Source organism: Rhinichthys klamathensis, unplaced genomic scaffold (genome assembly GCF_029890125.1).
Source record: "Rhinichthys klamathensis goyatoka isolate OS25496 unplaced genomic scaffold, OSU_Roscu_1.1 h1tg000035l_1, whole genome shotgun sequence".
In the NCBI taxonomy this organism is placed as follows: domain Eukaryota; kingdom Metazoa; phylum Chordata; class Actinopteri; order Cypriniformes; family Leuciscidae; genus Rhinichthys; species Rhinichthys klamathensis.
This window is the reverse complement of record NW_026606583.1, coordinates 2,458,609-2,483,202: the sequence shown is the minus strand read 5'-3', so window position 1 is coordinate 2,483,202 and position 24,594 is coordinate 2,458,609. Positions and strand designations below refer to the sequence as shown.

At 39.3% G+C, this 24,594-nt stretch overlaps 1 protein-coding gene across 6 annotated transcripts in view; it reads right to left on the bottom strand.

Annotated features, from left to right (window-relative positions):
* Nucleotides 1-428: 428 nt before the first annotated feature.
* The window catches only part of exoc6 (exocyst complex component 6), a 73,606-nt gene continuing 49,440 nt past the window's right edge, over nucleotides 429-24,594 (bottom strand). For 2 of the 6 annotated variants that reach the window (XM_056245863.1, XM_056245864.1), the window contains exons 16-22: nucleotides 20,904-21,015; nucleotides 20,687-20,821; nucleotides 18,940-19,119; nucleotides 15,317-15,458; nucleotides 9,721-9,794; nucleotides 4,165-4,277; nucleotides 429-1,069 (exon numbers count right to left, since the gene is read on the bottom strand). In XM_056245863.1, coding sequence (XP_056101838.1) covers nucleotides 937-1,069; nucleotides 4,165-4,277; nucleotides 9,721-9,794; nucleotides 15,317-15,458; nucleotides 18,940-19,119; nucleotides 20,687-20,821; nucleotides 20,904-21,015 — 889 coding nt within the window. In that variant the 3' untranslated portion in view covers nucleotides 429-936. Of the gene's footprint in view, nucleotides 1,070-3,130; nucleotides 3,374-4,164; nucleotides 4,278-9,720; nucleotides 9,795-15,316; nucleotides 15,459-18,289; nucleotides 18,320-18,939; nucleotides 19,120-20,686; nucleotides 20,822-20,903; nucleotides 21,016-24,594 lie in introns of those variants that run through there. The other 4 variants (XM_056245860.1, XM_056245859.1, XM_056245862.1 and 1 more) reach the window with 4 other exon arrangements.

Genomic DNA, 24,594 nt, shown 5'->3' with positions numbered 1-24,594 from the left:
AATATTGTGGTATATACAATGGTACTCTAAATACATAAGCATACAGTTGCTTTTTAAAACTTAAATAATTTTCAGTGCAAAATGCCTGTTAAAAATAAATTTTAAGAAACAAAATAAAACCATAAGTGGATAACGAAATATTGTGATTTTTTCCAATGCAACTTTGCACAGAGTCTGTAGCTGGACCAATTATTGCTTATTTATTTTCAGATTAAAATGAGATTGTAAAGCATTTGAACCCAAAGCTTTCTATTCACCCTGAGAAAATAAAAATAAAATATAATTCTGTGGCGCATCTGTACATCATCATTCAGTGAAATGTAGGTGACGACTTTAGATTCTTTTACATGAAGAAGTGCTTTTTGTGCACACAAGTTTGAACAAAGTCTGCCCATTTAAAAGGAAAAAAAATGAAGCATTCTCATGCAAATGTTATTATCATTTATAAGTCACCTAATCTGAGTCAAATTCAACTCAAGGCAGACGGATGGGAAGCATGATTCCATTGCAGTGTTAAATACATTTAAAAATATTTACAATAAAAACTTCATCCTTGTTACACTAGGGAGAACTTCATACAGGTTGCAATATGACCATCAGCATCAGCAGTCACATACACACCTCCGCTCTCTCAAGTGTAGTGTTACAGTCATTGCACTTTCACAACGTACAAAACATAATTCTCAACCTTTAAAAATACATTACAAAAAAATTACTGCATAACTTCTGTTTTTTTCTCTTCATCAATTTACATTATTAGCCTACAGTGGTGAATATTTTGGCAGAAGACATGGAGGATGCAGTCAAAATATACCACAGTACTTTGAGTTGTTAACTTACAGCGACTTAAAAAAAGGGCCAAAGCAAGAAGAAGAATATAGTTTATAAGTTACGTTGTCAAAACCAGCCCAGTGTTTGGAGTTCATGTGAACGACTCTAGGAATGCTGGGACATTCCATTCACCAGACTTCTCAGCTGCTTCACCACCGTCTCGATCAATTTCTGCTTGTCACGGTCGTTCTTTCTGAACTGGGAGAAGATGTTGTTCTTTTTACTTGTGTCTTTCATCCTAGAAAAGCAATGTGAGACGAAAATATAACAGTTTATAACAGCATTCGAGCTTATGATGAAGACGTGAACAGTCATATATACACACACACAGCCACATATACACATATATATATATATAAACATACAATATATACAGTAGTTAACATTTGAAGTGGATCAAAAAAGTTCATCAAAGTTATCCTAAGACAAAAAAGGGTATTGTTAAAGATTCATGTATAACTTTGATGAAAGGTTTCGATCCACTTCAAATGTTGACTACTGTGTATATATATATACACACAATATCTCACTAAAGTGAGTACACCCCTCACATTTCAGCAAACATTTTAGTATATCTTCTGAAGGGACAAAACTATAGAAATGAAACTTGGATATATTTTAGAGTAGTCAGTGTGCTGCTTGTATAGCAGTATATATCTACTGTCCTCTGTAAATAACTCAACATATAGCCATTATTGTCAAAATAGCTGGCAACAAAAGTACACCCTAAGTGAGCATGTCAAAACTGTGTCAAAAGTGTCAATATTTTGTGTGAGCACCATTGTCATCTAGCACTGCCTTAATCCTCCTGGGCATGGAGTTCAGCAGAGCTGCACAGGGTGTTGCTGGGACCCTCTTCCACTCCTCCATAATGACATCACGGAGCTGCTGGATGTTAGACACATGGCGCTTCTCCACCTTCTGCTTGAGGACGCCCCACAGGTGCTCAATAGGGTTCAGGTCTGGATACATACTTTGCCACTCCATCGCCTTCAGCTTCCTCAGCAAGGCAGTTGTCATCTTGGCGGTGTGTTTGGGGTCGTTATCATGCCGTTCGGTCCAGTTTCTGAAGGGAGGGCATCATGTTCTGCTTCAGAAAGTCACAGTACATGTTACCCTCAATGAAGCACAGCTCCCCAGTACCAGCAGCACTCATGCAGCCCCAGACCATGATGCTACCATCACCATGCTTGACTGTAGGCAAGACACAGTTTTCTTGGTACTCCTCACCAGGGAGTCGCCACACATGTTGGACACTATCTGAGCCAAACAAGTTTATCTTAGTCTCATCGGTCCACAGGACATGGTTCCAGTAATTCATGCTCTTGGACAGGTTGTCTTCAGCAAACTGTTTGCAGGCTTTCTTGTGAGCCAGCTTCAGAAGAGGCTTCCTTCTGGGACGACGGCCATGCAAACCGACTTGTTGCAGTGTGTGGTGTATGGTCTGAGCACTGACAAGCGGACCTTCTGCTTCTGCAACCTCTAAAGCAATGCTGGCAGGACTCATGCGTCTGTTTTTTGAAGCCAGCTTCTGCACCTGACGGACAGCACGGGGACTCGACTTCTTTGACCCTTGCGAGGCCTGTTCCGAGTGGAACCCATCTTGGAAAACCTCTGTATGACCCTGGCCTGTACTGTAACTCAGTTTCAGGGTGTTACCAATCTTCTTATAGCCTAGGCTATCTTTGTGGAGAGCAGCAATTATAATTCTCAAATCCTTAGAGAGTTCTTGCCATGAGGTGCCATGTTGAACATCCAGTGGTCAGTATGAGAGAATTGTACTCAAAGCACAAATTTTAACTGCTCTAATACAAGATGCACAAATTTGTATGGTCCTGTCAAGCAGACAAAAACATGAAAATGATGAATAGTACATGTGGCTTTGCATGGTTAAACGACGTACAGCTATTATCACTTAGGGTGTACTCACTTTTGTTGCCAGCTATTTTGACAATAATGGCTATATGTTGAGTTATTTTCAGAGGACAGTAGATATATACTGCTATACAAGCAGCACACTGACTACTCTAAAATATATCCAAGTTTCATTTCTATAGTATTGTCCCTTCAGAAGATATACTAAAATGTGAGGGGTGTACTCACTTTAGTGAGATACTGTGTGTGTGTGTGTGTGTGTATATATATATATATATATATATATATATATATACACACACACACACATATACATATACACACACATACATACAGTCATATGTAAATGACAAAAAAGATCCTGTGTAAATGCATGTTTCGTGATATATGCTACATCAAAAGCTGAATATTCAGAGCAGTTAGAATCATTAGTAATGATTTAGTTTAGATATAGTGATGCATGACTTATGTATCATGATATGTGATTTATTCATATTATATTATTATTCAGCCACTCTGTACAGTATGTATGCTGAAATGGGTGTGGGATGAATAAAGGATGGTGAAATCTATGATTTTTATTCTAAGAATGATATTCATGCAGCATATCACATTATTATGTAGAAAGAGAGAAATCCATGTTGGATCTACGTACCCCCTGTTGACTCTGGCATTGGTTAGTAAAAAAAAAAGAAAGAAAGAGGACGAAGATTATATATTAGATTGAAAGGACAAAGCTGAGGTCCATTGTTCAGATCACTCCATCTTTTGTTCACTGATGTTTGAGGTTCTGTTCCAAAACTAGTGAGCTGCCAGCTGCCTTTCTAAGGGTGTGTTCACACTTGGCATGTTTGGTTCTATTAAAACAAACTCTGGTGTGATTGCTCTGTTAGTGCGGTTCATTTGAATAAATGTGAACGCTGCAATCCGAACCCTGGTGTGCACCGAATAAGTGGACCAAGACCCATCTTTTCAGTTCCAAATGGTGCGGTTTGACTGAAATATGAACGCAACATGGACCAAAGACAGGAAGTGATGTCACAAGATGCGACCCAAAAAGGACGAGCGCATTTAGCCCAGCAGTCCCGTAGCAAAATATGCCATAAAAGCCATTTTTTCGAACCAGAACTAAATGTATCATTTTCATAGGCGGAGGATGAACCAACTCCAGGATAAAGCTAAGGAGATGCGCTTTTCCTTTAAAAACACAAATAACAAATTTCCATGAAATAGTTTAAAGTTACATGTGACCGCACAACCTCCACATCCCAGCATAAACGCTCCTGATATCTTTTTTGGTTTGGATCAAAAGAACCAAGAGAAGTGAACTACAAGTGTGAACACACCCTAAGCAGGATGATAATAACCATAATGGTTAAGTACTCTGTGAAGCTCAATGGAGTTTGAATTTAGCATTTCTTCACTGAGCTGAAGGAACGAGTAGAAAACAATACGTACTTCTCCAAAAGTGCAAGTGCAGTGGAGGGGTTAACCCGCAGGTACTTTGAGGTGGGTTGTCCGTAGTCTGCCAGGTACGTGGACCAATCCCACACCATAAACAGATCTAGAAGCTTCAACACAGGAAACAGATGTTCCATATAAGCAATGAGTCAAGAACAGAACTTTGTGTGAACCAATAGAATAGGTTGTAAAACAATACTGAAGATGAATAAATGTCATTTGCATTTGTTTTCAGAAAGCATATTAATAATCATGGCTGTCACACATTATGACCAATGAATTTATACAATTATGAGTAATTTTATAGAGATTGCATACAGAACTCAAGCTAATTAAATATATCAGAGCTGAAAGTACTGAAAAATTGGAAAAAAGAAATCTAGATTGAAATGTATGTTTTTTTCAATATTTTATTTATTTGCATTATTTTTCCAGACCAGATATTTCTGATTTTTTCCATGTGAAAACCCTGATCACAAGAAACTAACAATATTAGAAGTGCAATATAAAAAAATAACTTGCAAAAACAACTAACAAATGTATAAAAGAAAGAGTCTATTATTTTGTGTTTTCTGAACAAGAATACTCTAAACATTTTGCTAACAAAAATTGCTTAATTGACTTAAATATTCGAGTATTTGTTCAAAACCGGTCTAAATGTTGTCCCAAATTGATTCATCTGAACAATGTTTTTTTGTTTTGTTAAGTATTACATATTTGATACATCAGGTTTAGGATCATATAGTATTATAGGATGAGAATATGGAGCTCATATTTAAGGAAGAAAAGATCACCTCTCAACTTTATTCAGAGACCCAAACCGAGCAAAAATATGGAATTTGGTGCCGTTTCTGATATTTAAATGGCAAAAAAAGATAGCTATTCTGATAGCTTGTAATATAAATCAATGAAAACTTTCTAACAGTAAAGCAACTATTTACATAAAATATAAGCTGTCACTCTCCCAATAATGTCTTATTAAGATGATATTCAAATGTCTAGATTTATGATTTAGTTTTAATCGTGGGGGCAAAACATATAAAGCAATGCAATATAGTGATGATTGAGAAATGAAGAAATAAACGTTCCTACTTTATATGGCCTAATTTATCATACTTGATACTTACATTTTAACATGATTTTTCTAAAAAATTATGTATGAATAATCAAGTTGATAAGTTGCTTCAGTCCAATAAGTGTTCATCTTGAAATATTACTAACAATATATAAACTTATTGCTACATTTACTTTGATTTTTGATTTTACAGCAAAAAATACAAATGTACGACAACCTGAAGGTTTTTTTTTTATTTTTATTTTTTTATTATACTAGGACTTGTACTTGTTTTCAGTTGTGAAGTTTCCTAATTTTTTTTTAGTCAAGTCGTCTTTTTATACAGTGCATAAAAATAAAAATCAGTCAGAAGTTGTCCAAAGAGAAGTGTGTGAGGTCATACACTAATGGTGGGGGTTAGTACTAGGGCACTTATTGGGGAGCTGGGAGCACTTTAAATGCAAAAGGAAGAGAAATCCCTCCGTGACCTCTAGATAACCCAAAGAGGAGCTAATCCTGGCTCCACGGTGCTCTGGTCAGTGGGCTCCCTGCCACTTTGCAACTCGGATTCAAAGCAAGGCTCTGGACACATTGAACTTAATTTGCTGGAGAAGGGCCAGATCACTCACCTCTATGTATGCAAATCAATATCAATCAATGGGGGACAATTCCTGGATGGCTCGTTCATTATGGAGGGCTGGGAGAGGAGGGTTCAGGGGGCTAATAGCACTTCACACCTACTATGTGGTCCGTATTGAGGAGGTCTGTTTTTCGGACCGTTATTTAGTGCTGTTTGCTGCTCCTGCTGGGCTGTGACAATATTGCTGCTAAACACACTAAGACCCTGTGGAGCATCATGGGCAACAAGACTATCTGCTAGTAAATGTCAATATATGCAGACTCTGAGCTGGGTGATATAGCTAAATCAATTGAACTTAAACTTATGCATTTTGTAGATGCTTTTGTCCAAGGAGACTTAAAGGAGAACTCCGGCGCAAAATGAACCTTTGGTCTAATAAAACATTGGTACCTAGTCAACCGTTCTCTGAGATTTGTTTTCATGATAATCGAATGTAAAGAGTTTTATCTCTAAAAACTGTTTAGCGTATAACGCTAGTAATGGGGGCATCTATTAAGTAAAAAGAAATCGCTAGATTATACCACTAACAAGACTCAAAATAGCCCCACACTAACACAGTAACATAATGAGGGTCCCTACATGCAAAACGAAGCATTGAGAACTTTGTAAGTGTACAGACCGTTTAATAAGATGATAAAGATAAAGACAGTCCACTTCGTGTATAGAGACAGGAGCCATCTTTGGAAAACAGTCTCGACTAATCAAACCACGAACGACGTGCTAAGTGAGCTGAACTGTATGAAGTTCAGTGAACTTCTGAACTGTATGAATGGCGTTCGTGGTTTGATTAGTCGAGACTGTTTTCCAAAGATGGCTCCTGTCTGTATACACGAAGTGGACTGTCTTTATCTTTATCTTCTTATTAAACGGTCTGTACACTTTTTAGAGATAAAACTATTTACATTCGATTATCATGAAAACAAATCTCAGAGAACGGTTGACTAGGTACCAATGTTTTATTAGACCAAAGGTTCATTTTGCGCCGGAGTTCTCCTTTAAACGTCAATCAAGGTATACGTGATTTGAGTTCATGCATTCCCTGGATATCAAACCAAGCTTGGACTGTTATGAATTAGATCTTGATGTTTTTCAGCCTTTTGAGAGTATCCGATAAACAGTGGAATCCCAAAGTTCGGGACCACACTCAAAATCTGGGATGCAAAATCTAATTTAAAGCTGAAAAAAAAAAAGTTTTAGGATTTAAAAATGGATATTAAAAAAAGAAAAGAAAAATATAATATTCTATCAAACATTCTATACATTGCTTCTGTGCCTTTATTTAGTACCATTATAATCCCAGTAAAGGGCATTTCTTCAAAAGATCTCACCGCTACTGATTCACGAGCCCAACATGACCTGACACAGTTCACAGTGAGTGTGAGAAAAGTTCACTTCTGAAAGTTTTAGTTGAAGATAATGAAGGGGGCATTTATTATTACAGTGATTTTGTAATGATTCAATGTTGTGTTTTTGATTGCCAATTGTTGCAAAAAGTACCTAGTAACTGGAAAAGCTGGACTAATAGAACAACTGCTCTATTGTTACACTACTAAAAAAGAGCAGCGTCGCTACTTTTAGTTACTTATTCGTGACGCCGGTGAAAGTGAAAACGGGCATGTTCAAAAATGTGCCTTAAGACATTTCAGTCTCTGTTAAGTGATGTGAACAAGTGAATTTTTTACCAGTATTAGTACAAGCATCTGCAGCCCTGCACAGTATCACCTTACAGACAACAAGGACTTAAGGAAATGTTTAAAACATGACAGAGTAAACACGAGTCTCCATTAGCCGCTGCGTGATTGGCAGGGACACTGTGACCTCTCTATTCGGTGTCGGCACATGCTCAAAGGAAAAAAAAAAAACGTTAGCTACGCCACGCCAGCCGGCGATAAGAGCTCTAGGGCAGATCTGCGTCATAATGTGTGATGGGAAGGTTATCTACGCTGGGTGTTGGGGTGAATAGGTAAATTCTGATCGCCAGCGCTCTGCTCTCCTTATCTCTGACCCTGTTCGAGCTCCGCTCCGTCCGAATTGGAGCCAGAGCTCACTGAGTGCACTTGAGAGAAGCTGTCAGCAAATCCTCCAAGAAACCAGGCGAGGATCAAAGCGGCGTCATGCTAATGGTAATCGAGAGGTCTTGGGGAGTGGCCGCAGTCGTGACACGCTGAAAGACGCCACTCCGACCAGAGATAAAACCAGAGCTGCGCGTTTCTTCATTTCCCATGAACAGGTGGTATATGTGATTCACAGGGAGGTTTGAAAATGAAGGGATAAATTCACTATAATTGTTTTCATAGCCTTCAATTTGCACATTGTTTGTAGGACAATGGTGGGCAGGATGTGAAATACATTTGTGTTAAATAAATACAGAAGATAAGGGTGTAACAATATGTCATGCCACAATATATCGCAATACAAAAATGCAACAATATGTATCGTGGATAGTGACAATCTGTGTTGGGTGTAGTTCACTCAAAATGAAAATTACTGTGTGAGAAAAAATTCAAGTTTACACAGTTTCAGTGTCAGTACTACATTACACTGCTATATACAGTATAATGCTCAATATAATGTATAATATTGCATTGGGGGATATTTGTGGGTCCTGATAATGCCAAATGTCTTATGTTACCAGTAAAAAGTGTCCTATATCATTTAAAAAATATCCAGCCAGTGACAAGCATAGGATATTCGTCTGAAATAATTCTGTATTTTCAGCTTCAGAATCATGAATAGTTTTATTCTGGTGTCACTATGGGCTATATGCACGCATAACTTCCGCGTTTGATGCAAGGATGCTCTTGCGTTTCCGGTTGGGGAGATTTAAAGCGGAGGAAAACCGAGGAAAACGGGATTATGGCAGAGTCTTCAAAATGTACTGTCCTCTCGTCTTTGAAGCGAAACTTTAATACGTTTAGATTTAATTTTATATATAGTTATGTTTATTTAATATAATAAACAAAGAAGCATAAACAACATGAGGGGTGTCTGTTTTGTCTGTTTTTGTGACTAACGTTTCTTTAGTATAGCAATAGAGTATAAAAACCAATATAAATTCTCGGTATAGCATTGGACTCTACGATCGGCGGAAGTAATCCAGCATCCTTAGACCTTCACCGGAAATACTGCCGTGCATAGAGCCCATTGTCCTGTGGATTGGGTTACCACCACCACGTCCAAGTCTATTCATTTCCACACTCAATGTAAAACCAAATTTAACATTTTAATCAACAGTACATTTTTTGTTAACATTTTACCATATTTCTTGGAGTCTCGCAATAATATTGTATCGTGAGTTCAGTATCGTGATATGTATCGATTCGTGACATGAGGATAACCTTATACCCCTAACAGAAGATACAATCCAAATAGAAAATACCAAGATATATTGTATATCACCATTCATCCAAGAAATACAGAGAAAATATTTTTGTTCTTGACTACTGTGCGTGCGATTTGAAGACACTGGCCTTTAGCTTTCAGAAGCCGTATAACGTCAAACGAGGTATTAGAAATCAGAGGGGATTTTCCAATTAGTAACGCCACTCCCTAATAATACTTCCTTCTATGACATAGCTTTGTAGAAGAAACCTTGACATGACCTCGGTTTACACCTTAAGCACCTCAGGCCCAGATTAAAAGTTCAAAATCCAAGCAGCACAAAAAAACAGGAGCAAACGGTGAAAAAGCATAATGAACCCCGCTGCGACTAAGTGATTTCCCCTCCTGAAGGTAAGAGTGTTCAGGTTGGGATAATCCATTAGTGCCTGTTAATGCTGTACCTTCTCCACCCTTCCCCTCAGCTCCACTCAAAAGGACTGTTGATCAAGAATAGTCATGTCTCCAGAGAGGTCTGTACCTGTCGCAGGTCAATGAAGGCCAACTGCAGCGTGTCGCCCTGGAATCCTGGCACGGGCTCTGAACTGGCAAACACTGCAAATGAAATACGAAAATATTTCATGTCAATATGGGTTATTGGAGCGAACAGTTGGAGGGCATCATGTAAATACAACAAATCAAACTCTTGAACGATGTTTACAAAGCATTTTTATTTCTTTAAAATGTTATCCATCTGGCTAAAGAAAGCCAACATACTGATCTACTATTTAAACGTCTTCTAGTTATTTTCTAACATTAACTCATCGTAAAACATTCAAATATCCTACAAACTCAGGTAAAACCTTCAGACTGAGCTTGTTTTTAGACTTGTGTTGCTGTATCTATATACACTCAGCTAAAGGATTATTAGGAACACCATACTAATACTGTGTTTGACCCCCTTTCGCCTTCAGAACTGCCTTAATTCTACGTGGCATTGATTCAACAAGGTGCTGAAAGCATTCTTTAGAAATGTTGGCCCATATTAATAGGATAACATCTTGCAGTTGATGGAGATTTGTGGGATGCACATCCAGGGCACGAAGCTCCCGTTCCACCACATCCCAAAGATGCTCTATTGGGTTGAGATCTGGTGACTGTGGGGGCCATTTTAGTACAGTGAACTCATTGTCATGGTCAAGAAACCAATTTGAAATGATTCGAGCTTTGTGACATGGTGCATTATCCTGCTGGAAGTAGCCATCAGAGGATGGGTACATGGTGGCCATAAAGGTCAGAAACAATGCTCAGGTAGGCCGTGGCATTTAAACGATGCCCAATTGACACTAAGGGGCCTAAAGTGTGCCAAGAAAACATCCCCCACACCATTACACCACCACCACCAGCCTGCACAGTGGTAACAAGGCATGATGGATCCATGTTATCATTCTGTTTACGCCAAATTCTGACTCTACCATCTGAATGTCTCAACAGAAATCGAGACTCATCAGACCAGGCAACATTTTTCCAGTCTTCAACTGTCCAATTTTGGTGAGCTCTTGCAAATTGTAGCCTCTTTTTCTTATTTGTAGTGGAGATGAGTGGTACCCGGTGGGGTCTTCTGCTGTTGTAGCCCATCCGCCTCAAGGTTGTGCGTGTTGTGGCTTCACAAATGCTTTGCTGCATACCTGGGTTGTAACGAGTGGTTATTTCAGTCAAAGTTGCTCTTCTATCAGCTTGAATCAGTCGGCCCATTCTCCTCTGACCTCTAGCATCAACAAGGCATTTTCGCCCACAGGACTGCCGCATACTGGATGTTTTTCCCTTTTCACACCATTCTTTGTAAACCCTAGAAATGGTTGTGCGTGAAAATCCCAGTAACTGAGCAGATTGTGAAATACTCAGACCGGCCCGTCTGGCACCAACAACCATGCCACGCTCAAAATTGCTTAAATCACCTTTCTTTCCCATTCTGACATTCAGTTTGGAGTTCAGGAGATTGTCTTGACCAGGACCACACCCCTAAATGCATTGAAGCAACTGCCATGTGATTGGTTGATTAGATAATTGCATTAATGAGAAATTGAACAGGTGTTCCTAATAATCCTTTAGGTGAGTGTATATATATATATACACTCACCGGCCACTTTATTAGGTACACCTGTCCAACTGCTCGTTAACACTTAATTTCTAAGCAGCCAATCACATGGCGGCAACTCAGTGCATTTAGGCATGTAGACATGGTCAAGACAATCTCCTGCAGTTCAAACCGAGCATCAGTATGGGGAAGAAAGGTGATTTGAGTGACTTTGAACGTGGCATGATTGTTGGTGCCAGAAGGGCTGGTCTGAGTATTTCAGAAACTGCTAATCTACTGGGATTTTCACGCACAACCATCTCTAGGGTTTACAGAGAATGGTCCGAAAAAGAAAAAACATCCAGTGAGCGGCAGTTCTGTGGGCGGAAATGCCTTGTTGATGCCAGAGGTCAGAGGAGAATGGCCAGACTGGTTCGAGCTGATAGAAGGGCAACAGTGACTGAAATAACCACTCGTTACAACCGAGGTATGCAGCAAAGCATTTGTGAAGCCACAACACGCACAACCTTGAGGCGGATGGGCTACAACAGCAGAAGACTCCACCGGGTACCACTCATCTCCACTACAAATAGGAAAAAGAGGCTACAATTTGCAAGAGCTCACCAAAATTGAACAGTTGAAGACTGGAAAAATGTTGCCTGGTCTGATGAGTCTCGATTTCTGTTGAGACATTCAGATGTTAGAGTCAGAATTTGGCGTAAACAGAATGAGAACATGGAACCATCATGCCTTGTTACCACTGTGCAGGCTGGTGGTGGTGGTGTAATGGTGTGGGGGATGTTTTCCTGGCACACTTTAGGCCCCTTAGTGCCAATTGGGCATCGTTTAAATGCCACGGCCTACCTGAGCATTGTTTCTGACCATGTCCATCCCTTTATGGCCACCATGTACCCATCCTCTGATGGCTACTTCCACCATGTCACAAAGCTCTAATCATTTCAAATTGGTTTCTTGAACATGACAATGAGTTCACTGTACTAAAATGGCCTCCACAGTCACCAGATCTCAACCCAATAGAGCATCTTTGGGATGTGGTGGAACGGGAGATTCGCATCATGGATGTGCAGCCGACAAATCTGCGGCAACTGTGTGATGCCATCATGTCAATATGGACCAAACTCCCTGAGGAATGCTTCCAGCACCTTGTTGAATCTATGCCACGAAGAATTGAGGCAGTTCTGAAGGCAAAAGGGGGTCCAACCCGTTACTAGCATGGGGTACCTAATAAAGTGGCCGGTGAGTGTATATATATATATATATATATATATTTGTAACTGATCAGACTTCAGGTTTTCCAAAACCAGACGATCGATTGAATGATGATAAATTTTTGGAAAACCATGGATGGCTGGATGGCTGGATGGACGGACGGACGGACGGATGGAAACTTTGATGTTGGTTCAAAAAGATAGTTAGTCAGTCAGTTAGATTTGATCAACTTGTTTTGGAAAACCATAATTCTATATTCGATATTAGTTAGTTGGTTCGTTTGTTATATTTGATCATCTGTTGTTGGAAAACCATGGATCATCAAAAACAGATGATCAAAGATAAAAAACAAACTAACCAACTAACTAACTAACTAACTACTACTACATATAGAAATATGGTTTACCAATTGATTAAAACTAACTGAGTGACTAACAATCTTTTTTAACCACCATCAAAGTTTGTTTAAAGGCTTTACCATCTAGTTTTTTTTATGAAATTAAAATCATATGAGAAAAAAGACAACAAAGCAAAACTAGCACAACTATGTAGAAGATATGTCAATTATTCAGATTAGGCGAGAACTTCTGCAAGAATCTCTAACCACTGAATGCTGGATCAACAATCAAATTATGAGATGAACAGTTGTGAGACAGTGATCGACATGTACACAGCTAGCACAGATCATTTCCTCAGAGGTTTTTATGGTAACATATAGACAGACCCACTATGAGCACTGAGATTAATCAATAGTCAATCATTATATGTTCATATGCACTTGAGCTTCAGTAAGTTTGCACATAGTTGAGCTGCAGTCTTCACCTGTCTATCCAAGTATACTTGATGCAAAACTTTGCAAAATCATGCTCAAGAGGACCCAGGTTTGAGTCTGATTTAGGTCATATCTCAAAACCCATGTCCCCTCTGTTCCTCCACTTTCCTGTCAACTATCCACTGAGTCACTATATAGTCAAATAAATAAAAAAATCAAACAAATCAGACTGTACACTCACAACATGGGAAAAGTATTTCTGTAGGTGTATCTTAACTCTTGTGTTTTGACTAGCGTAAGATGAACTGCCGCTAATGGGACGAACACCATTCAGACCTTAGAGAAGGGTCAGGCGATCCCTGGCGTACCTGTGCAGTTGAACCCTCACAAACTCTACTTCACCCTGAGACATCTGTGACCCGAGGCCACAGGTACGAGCACGCACACACCGCCTTTTCACTTCTGCTGACAGTGATGTAGCGTGACTGAAACCTTAAATGGTCGAGGAGCAGAAGATCCGATGCTAGAACCAAAGAGCTGTCTACATATTAACATTATTGATGAACACTTTGCTCTGACATCTCTATTGTGCCATTTAGAACTAAAGGGGCTTATGTGCTTCCCCAGGGAGATATTCAAGAGATGAAACCTCAACAAGATCAGGTTCTGCATTTCACAAAAAAATTGAGACTATCGTAGAGACTTTGGACTTGGGACAGTGTCATTTTAAGGTCAACCCCACTAGTGGTCGAGTGTACTCAAAATGGACTCAAAAATGTACATATTTGTAATATATATCTGAATTTACATTACAAAATAACCTATGGTCTTATTCTCACCAAGGCTGCATTTATTGGATCAAAAAACAGTAAAAACTCTAATATTGAGAAATACTTTCAGAATTTAAAATAAACGTTTTCTATTTTATTACATTTTACAATAAATGAAAATAAAATCTCGCAAGCCATTCGAACTTGCTGAATCATCACCTTGTTTCCATCAACAGTAGCGAACCGTCGTGTTTTAAAGCTATTTAGTGATTCAGCAAGTTCAAGTGGTGTGCGGGATTTTTTTAAACATTTTTTGGTTTTCGTTGTACATTTAATCGACGCACCCGCTACAGGTTTGGGTGTGCAAGGCATTATATTTTTTTTACATTATATTTTACAATGTAATTTATTCCGGTGATGCAAAGCAGAATTTTCAGCAGCATTACTCCAGTCTTCAGTGTCACATGATCCTTCAGAAATCATTCTAATATGCTGATTTGCTGCTCAAGAAACATCTTGAAAAACAAGAAATTTCTTATTATCAATGTTGAAATGTAACATCTTAATGTCACTTTAAAAAACAAACATTTAATGCGTCCTTGCTGAATTTAAGTATTCATTTCTTTCAGAAAACATCTCAGTGTGTGTTCCACAGACTACAGTTTTGTCATATGGCTTTGAAACAGCATTAAGATGTAAATTATTTTTCTTTTTGGGTGAACTATTACTAATATGAGTGGGTATTGCATGAAAATAGAATGAATGTTGACTTAAGTGACTAATGTTGCACTAAACGGTTCCATATCAGTTCGTATCAGAACATGTGTGGATTTCTAAGAGCAGGTGGAGTGCGGGTAATCAGGAATCTTCCTTGAAAGTTTATAACTAAGATAACTGCTTCTGAGAACAGCTGATAATATCAATAATAGCTGCTGCATGAGTGCATCTACCGCCAAGCTGCGCTTCACAGAGCAAGAAACCGACATGCCTTCCTGTTAATGTATTAGCCATACTCTGATTTGAAAATGGTTTCTGGTGAAGCGCAAACTTTTAATTTCAGAATGGACACATTTTGTAGGGGATCTGTATAATTAATGAATTACAACAGAGGGGAAGATATATTAAAAACGGCTTCAGACGACTGAAAATTTAATATGGAGGTATTTTATGGTTCTTTTATAGTGTACAAGGGCTGGGAATGACAAGAGGGTAAATAACTTCATTATTGGGCTAGCTGTTGAAATGACGTGGCGCTGGCATTGTAAATATGCAATTATTAACTACTCACGTTCACACTGTATGACGTCCAGGTTGAACTGCTGAATGGCTCCCATGCTGATTTGTTTGAGCTCAGTATCCAGCAGCATCTGCATCAGCGATGTGGCCAGGTGTTTACAGGCGGACATACACGACGTCTGCGCCACCTTACCCTGAGGAGCGGCACACAAACACACCAACAAACCGTTACTACAGGTGTCCTCTTCTACACACGGCAACAGTGTTGGGATCAATGTCTTAATGAATTCATAGTATGAACTTGAAACTGTCTCTGAATAGCTGGTTCACCCTTTTTCTTAAGTATTCTTCTTTTTCTTAGACTACTGTTCAGAAGGTTGTGGGCGGTAAGATTTTTAATGTTTTTGAAAATAGTCTCTTATGCTGACAACGGCTGGATTTATCAAAAATACACTAAAAACAGTAATATTGTCAAATAACTGTTTTCTGTTTGAATACATCTAAGCAGCACAGCTGTTTTTCAACATTGATAAGAAGAAATGTTTCCAGAGAATGATTTTTTGAAGGATCAGAATAGTTTTTTTAAGTTTAGTCTTTGCCATCACAGGAATACATTACATTTTAAAATAAATTCAGATAGAAAACAGTTATTTTGAATTGTAAAAAATATTTGACAATATTGCGGTTTTAACTGTATATTTGATCAAATAAATGCAACCTTGCTGATCATAAGACTTCTTACAAAAAACATATTAATAAATTATTATTCTAGATTTGTATATATATATATATTGACTGCTCATTTCCATATAATGAAAGTGAATGGGGAATGGGTCTGTCAAGAACTAAAAAGACAAAAAAGAACATAAAAGTTGCCCATATGATTCATACTCTAAATTTTAAGTCTTATGTCAAAATATAGCTTTGTATGATGAACAGACTGAAATTTAAGCCCTTAACCCTTATACATTTATGTTAATTTTTGTGTCATTTTGTGTCACATAAAACTTGGCGGCTCTAGTCACCATTCTCTTTCATTGAATTTTTTAAAGATCGGCCTGGATATTGTTAAAAAATTTCACCTTTTGTGTTCCACTAAGGACAGACAATCATCTGGGTTTGAAACAACGTTTTGGTGAGTAAATACTGACAGAAAAGGTGAACTATTTTTGGGTGAATGTATGAAAGTAAGCATAGCGATAAGTGTATTTTGATTAATTTCCAAATATATACCATAATTCATCATATCCTTAAACAACCTATAATCAGTGGACGACGTAATGGCACAACATGGAGATGACACAGGCCTTCCAACTCTTGAAAATCTCAAGTTTTAATTCAGAAACGCACACAAAAACACACAGTAACAAGTCTCATATCTGAAGCAGTCGCTCATGCAAGCCGACGCGGCTCATAATCAGCAGGGTTGTAAAGAGGAAAGAGGTGAAAGACCAGTCAAACTTGGCAATAACAGACGTCAAACACTCAAACACACGTAAAACTCATGCAACAGCTGCTCCACCAGTACATGCTGACAACTAGCAGAGAAATTAATAAACAATTCCATTTGGTTATTCTACCCAAAGCAAAAAATGCAAACAAAGCTCTCCACAAAAAACAAGCCTGTCATTATCATGTTATCACATGTTAATATCCATTAGACACATCACAGATCGCTATAAACAAGACTAAATATGTATTATTTTGTGTGTAAGCAACATACAAAAATTAAGCACCACATTGAACAACCAATTCCATTTAACAAACATATGCATAATTAAAAAACAAAAAGCCTAAAACTTCAGAACGCTCCGATCCTCAAAAATCCAAGTACATTCCTCTTTATTTCTAGAGATTCATGTAAACAATGAAAATCGAGGCCCTGTAAAACATAACATTTCATCCTTGAAAAGATGATTTTTGACAAAAAATAAAACATTGTGTCCTAACCAGAATGACATAATGCCAGAACATACTTTATGTTGAATATATAGTTATGTGAAGCAGGGTTGATATAGTTAACTAAAAACCATACCATGATTTCAAAATATTTATTAAAAAAACAAAGTGGACCTTTGGACCAATGAGATATAACTGTGGTTGGGACCAATCACAACACACCAGATATAAAAACCAAGCGATCAACAAAATATCTTGTCATTTGTCGCATCCCATCGTGTTGCGAATGGTTTTATTTAAGCATGAGCTGAACAGCTATCTTGTTTTAAAAGCCCTTTATGCTGTGCTCACATCTCTTTCAACCACAAATGCAATTGTTAACGGCCTATATTTATACTAAGTTTGCTTATATTAGTGAATTAGAGTGAATTAAGTTAGCTGCGCTAACATACAGATTATGTTACATCTAAGTATACTTGTTAAAGGTAATGACGTACAGCTGTCCTGATAGTGTAGTAGGTTATAATGTTTCATTATGCAGCATTAATAAAGCAGCATTCTGATTTGAGACGCACTCATTGTTGAGACTATCCTCTTAAAGGGACAGATCAGACAAAATGAAATTAAAACAGCGCGAAACACAATAGAAGATATTTAGAAAAATGTGCTTTTGTCCATACAATGAAAGCCAATGAGGTCCAGTGTTGTTCAGGACCTCATTCACATTCATTTTATGGGAAAACTGTTATTCAAAATATTTTCCTTTGCATTCCAAAGAAAGTAAGTCAGGTTTGGAATGGCATGAGGCTGAGAAAATGGTGACCGAATTTTTGGGTGAACTGTCTTTTTAAATACTGGTACTAGTGAATCTCAAGTAAGAATGGCATGTGTGTTCTGCAGATACTGGTATCAGCTTCAGACAATCATGGGCAGCAGATCAGGGGTAGCATGCCAAATGATCTGCTTTACATTCTGCATTACACGTGAAAAGGGAGGCAAAACAAGGTTGGCAGCAAGTCCACAGAGCTGACATGAACATGCAGTTTTAATGTCTTTTTTTTTTGTTGCTTTTGAATAATTGTAATTTTTCTGTTCCTCCTCTACAGTTCGAAGAGGGTCTACTTACCGACATTGCAGCATGATCATTGTTGTTATTCTGAGCGGAAACCCCAAGAAAATAAAACACGGACAGGGAAAGAAAGTATAGCGATAATAAATGGACAGACAAAGGAAAATCAGAAATACCAAGCATGCCTGGCAGAAAATAAATCAAAGGATACATTCACTTACAGGAAATATGTTACATTGTTGAGAAACCAAAGCATAACCAACTTAAACTGGAGGTTAAAGCAATTTGTTTAAGAGGACAGTGCAGCTGAAGAAAAACGCAAGCAAGCAGTATCGTTCTGTTTTAATGGATGAGTTGGGAGTTATCTGTGCTGATTATGTGAAGGAATATACAGAGATTAGACTGGGTTTGGGAATGGATGTCTTTTTGAATATTATATTTGTGTAACGACACCTATAACACCAAACACTACATTCCTGTGCGCTTATGTTAAGATTTACACCTAATGTCAAACAATGGAAACTAGAAAATGTGTCATTCTGGAGGGATACTAGAACATCTGCCCAGTTGTGACCATCTAAAAAGCTAAAAATGCAACATTGTTTGACGCCACACATGCAATAACACACATTACATGAACCCACAGGTGGAGAATGATCACAGAACAATGACGAGACTGCGTGTGAATAGGATGACGTGGAACTCACCGGAAGGTGCGTGAAGACCTGGAAGGTGCTGCGCAGGAAGTTGATGAGGTCCATGAGGTATCCGCTGGCCCTGCCGTCCGACTCCGACATGCCCCATTCGTAATCAGCAAGCTGAATGAACTCATCGATCTTCTGATTGAGTTTAGTGTATATCTCTCCTTCAGCTGCGTGTCTGGCATCCTAAAAATAAGAAACCATGCATTTAACTTCATCCGGATTTGTACAAACACTGGCACAACCAATTGCATTCTGGAATGCTTTTAAACAGTATTGAAAGATTCATTTTGCAACCAATACACGTCTGCTTTTTTGTTTAAAGGGGTGGTATAATGCCCTTTTCACAAGATGTAAAATAAGTCTTTGATGTCCTCAGAGAGTGTATGTGAAGGTTTAGCTCAAAATATCCCACAGATATTTTTATATAGCATGTTAAAATTGTCACTTTATGAGGGAGAGCAAAAACGCACGTTTATGTGTCTGTCCCTTTAAATGCAAATGAGCTGCTGCTCCCGGCACAGAGGGCGGAGCTACAACAGCTCGTTCTTAGCAGCTTCGATTACCTCACGCAGATATGCACTGAAAATCTCAGAAACTTTTAGCCTTTTATGTTCAAACCAGAGTAAGACAAAGATGGAGAGACTCAAGAAGAAGAGACAACATATAGACAACATTGATGAATTTATGTAGCTTATGTGTAGTTATCTTCTGGTCATTGATTATCTATAAATCGTGTTCCGGGGGGCAGGGTTTATGTAAATTTTAGGGTTCGTGATGTCACTAACCCGGAAAGAAGCTACTTAAGAAGTAGAGAAGTAGTCCCTACCAGCCGTTTGTTGTTGTCCTTAAAAAGCAATTTCTCTTAAAAAGCTATTTCAATTTCTTAAAAAGACCATTTCTCCCTTTGCTTTGAACTTTGAGCGTCGTAACTTTGCAGATGTTGTTTATGCTCAAACGGCAACATTACACACTAACTAAAGTTAGAAAAGGGAAATCATAATCAACCACCCCTTTAACTTTTCATGCTACAATCAAACATATTGGTTTCACTTTATTTTGATGGTCCCTTTAACACATTCTGTTGACTATAAATAACATTGCAACTCTCATTAGAGTGTTAGTAGAGTATTACTAGACTGGTAGGGTTAGAATAAGTTGAAATGTAGATGCAAAGTTTCTTATAGTCAGTAGAATGTCTGTTGGGGAGCATCACAATAAAGATTTTGCAGATATTAAGCAGACAGTCTACTAACACTCTAATGAGAGTTAGTCGACATGTAGTTACAAAGTTACTTATAGTCAACAGAATGTTCTAAAGGGACCATCAAAATAAAGTGTTACCAACATATTTTGCATGCATATCAAATGGTACACATTTTGTGGATCTTTAATGGTAAAAAAAAATTCAAATGCAACTCCAAGATGTAAAACAACAAAATGTAGAAAAGGGGGGTTAATACTTATGCAACACATTAACTTAAGCAATGCCAACATGCTGCTGCGTGCTCAATGACTCAAAAAGAGGTCACCTGATAACACCTCCGTTTAAATACATTTAACACACTGGCATCAAAACAAGCTCTTTATGAAGTTCATGAAGCCCGAGGCGGCTCCTGTCCCATGCTGTTGATGACAGCTTTACTTTGAGCGCACTGCTCCAGACGGCTGATCTCTGATCAGAGTGTGCCCATGGCGGTAATACGAGTGAGTGAAATGTGTAATTAAAGAACATGTCTGTAAATGACTTTACCTTGAAGGTGGAAAGCCCATAGAGTCTTGTGGTGTGAACTGTTTCCGGGGAAACATTGGTGATGTTTGTGATAAAATCCTCCAGGTATTTACACGCGTGCTCTAAGTGCGTGGTGTTGATGATAATTTGAACAAGCTGCAAAACACAACAGAAAAAAGCCGTATGTTATTTTCACACTGGGCTTTGCAGAGAGAATAAGTCATTGCATCAACTCTACCTCCGTTAATCCTATGTGCGGCTTTTTGATGAGGTTTTGCAAGCAGCTGCTCAACGTCCTCGTCAGCAGAAGGTTGGTGGATTTACGGAGCATGTCGTCAATCTCGGTTGAGCTGAAACACAAGTTAACCAAGAAATACGTTCAATCATTGCACTCTAATCCATAGTTTTGGCAAGCTTTCTATCCACATTGTTCCTGACGAGCCTACTGTGTTTTGAATTATGGGTGGCACTTTCGATTTGGGGAACTTCCATTCATAAAGACTGAAAATCATCAGGTTTCCCAACAAATAAAGCTGAATCCATCAGTTTGACTGAATGAGCTGTCAATTCTCCTTCATGTTTTATTTCCAGACATCATGAGAAAAACGTAACACTTAGTATTTTAACGTGACATGTTATAACAAGAATATCTTTGGCAAGAGCTCTTTTCAGTCGCTGTATTCTTTTCATCAAGATTATTTTCTTTTTGCCCCTTTGCATTCCATTGTAACTGTATGAAAAAGGACAACATACTGCACATTTGTTCTCCCGCACATTTGTTCTCATACTTCACAAATGTGCAGTATGTTGTCCTTTTTCATACTATTACAACGGAATGCAAAGGGAAAAAAGAAAATAATCATGATGAAAAGAATACAGCGACTGAAAAGAGCTCTTGCCAAAGATGTGTTCTCCCAATTTAATTTACGATATATCCCGATATATGATATATCCCCCATTAATAATTCACCAGAATCCACAAAGAATCTCTCGTTCTTTCCAGTTCTCTTTCCAGTTTTGTTTTCACGGGTAAATACAATTTATTAACTGTCAAAATGACGGAAGTCACTTCGAAATAGTATCACGCAATGGCAATGCTGAAGTTAATGAACATTTTTGATTAAGTAAGCAATGTTCCATAATACAGATATATATATATATATATATATAACTAAAGTGACATTTAATCTGTCCGTTATTTCTGTGGAAAAAATCACGTTTCTGGGGTTATTTATGGTCTGTTGAAAGTACCTTGTTAATGCTTTTACACTTTTAAATGTCCTTTTAATGTTCGATGGTTTAAGGGGGAGTAGAATAATGTCATCTTTGTACCAAGATTTAAAAAAAAAAATATTATTGCGTTCATAGAGCGAGCCTTTTCACGGATTGTTTACTGCTTAACGGAAGTTACACCCATAATTCGCGCAAAGCATCATGTGGCGTAGGAATAAGGTGGATACAGGATACTTTTTAAAATCATGTCTTGTTCTATAATTGGGGGTACATTTATATATATATATATATATATACATATATATATACACATATATGTGTGTATATATATATATATATATACACATATATGTGTGTATATATGTATGACAGGGAAAGAAACCAGTGTCCTTGTTTATACGTCCATTAGGACTACTCTTTATGAAGGTGTCGGATTTGACCAAAAAGTCTCTAGTCTAATGTTTCTCGCTCTCTAATGTGAAAGAGAGGCGGATCCGCAAAAAGACTCTCCCCACTGAATCACACTTAAGTATATACCAATGTTTTTTAATCACATTCTTGATCGCTTGACTGTGTGCAGAATAAGTAGTGGTACAAACTTCTTTGTCTTTGATCCCTAGCTGGCGCTTGGTCTGGATTGGCTCCTAACCCCGTACGCTGCTGTGGGTGCCAATGGTTGTCGAATCTCATTCACGAGGCGTTTCCATGCGGGACGATCCAAGGCGGTCGTTTTGGCGTCGTCGATATTTAATCTGCGATTTATGATGTCCTCCTCAACCTGTTTGAGCCACGTTTTCTTTGGTGCCGTTCGCTGGATTCTCCACTGGGAGGGTCGGTTACGCCAGAGGAGTTGGTGTGGTAGTCGGCTCCCACTCATTCTGCAAACATGGCCAAACCATCGCAGTCGTCGTCTTTGGATTTGTTCCTCGATCAGTGGTTGTTGGCATCTGCGCCGGATGTCCTCATTTCGAAGGCGATCTCGAAGTGATACTCGCAAGATCTGGCGCAGGCATCGCATTTGGAAAGCTTCGAGTTTGTTGAGGTCCGCCTTCAGCACCGTCCACGTTTCGGATATGTAGAGTAGAATCGGCAGGATTAGCGTCCGGAATAGGTGAATTTTGGTCGCGATGGAAATATTGGTTCGCTTCCACAGACACCACTTTAGCGAGGCGAATGCTGCGGTTGCTTGGCCAATTCGACTGTGGGTCTCCGCCGTAGACGCAACTTTCTTCTCTTCAATCAGTAAGCCCAGGTATTTGAACTTCTGAACTTGCTCAATCTGGATGCCGTCAAGGTGGACGTTGGCCGGCGATCCATCTGTTGTCATTACCTTCGTTTTGACAATGTTAATTTTCAAACCATATGATTGGGCAACGCGGGCGGTCTCGTAGAGAATGTCCGTGGCTTCGGCATCGTCCTCGGCCAGCACGCCACTGTCGTCGGCGAACATAAGATCTGTTACTGATGAGCCATTTTCGTCGAACTGCACTCCTCGCCTACCCTCGAAGACTTTCTTCATGATTGCATCGACAACGATGTTGAAGAGCAGTGGTGAGGCGACGTCTCCCTGGCGGACTCCAGTGCGAATGGTGAATTCCGCAGATAGCTCGTTTCGGATGCGTATTTGGCTTGATGATCCATTGTAGTTTTCCTGCAGGAGCTTGATGACTTTCGGTGAGATGTGCTCGGTCTCCAGCGTCGTCCAAAGTGCTGGACAGTCGCTGCAGTCGAAGGCGGATCGAAAGTCGATGAAGACGATGACCGTCCGCTTTCCACATCGAATTTGCTCTTACATCACCTGGTGGAGACTGAATATCTGGTCACAGCACCCCTGTTGCGGTCTGAAGCCGGATTGCTCCTCTCTACTCGTTTGCTCATGGTGTTTCTGCAGGCATGCTTGGATAACTTTCATGAAGACCTTGCCGACGATCGAGAGCAGACTGATGCTGCGGTAGTTTTGGCATTCCCGATTGTCACCTTTCTTGAAGATCGAGATGATGATGGCCTTCTTCCATGTCGTTGGTATTTTCTCCGTACGCCAGATGTTTTGCAGGAGAAGGTCTACTCGCTGGAGAAGAACGTCGCCACCAGCCTTGATTGCTTCTGTGGTGATCGCATCCACACCAGGCACTTTGGCATTTTTCAAAGTCCGGATGGCCGCCTTTACCTCTGCGAGCGTCGGTTCGGCATCGGACATCGCGGCCTCTGGTGGCTCGATTTGTGGCGGCTCCGCCGGGGGTCCTTGCGGTGGGTCGTGATTGTACAACGTTTCGAAGAACTCCCTCCAACGTTGTAGACGCTCCGTCGATGATCGCACAAAGGTGCCCTCGGCTTTTCGGATGTTGTCGTTCGTTGATTTAGCCTTCCCGGTCAGTCGTCGGAGGGTTCGATAAAGCGTGTGGTACTCGTGCTTCGAGGCCGCCACCTCCAAGTCAGCTGCTACTTGGTTCCAATAAGCCTCTCGTTCTTCTTTCATTCGGCATCGGACGTCCTTGTTGAGCTGGCGGTATCGCTCGAATGCTCTACCATACTGAGACACTCATCCGATATCCATGGCTGTGTTCGGCGACGGGCGGGAGGGCACAGTTCCTTTGCGCATTCCATGATGGCATTTGAAAGCTGTTGTTCTTCGACGTTGACGTCTTCAGATGGAGCCAATGCTGCGAAACGGTTGGATAGTGCTATTTGGAATTCCG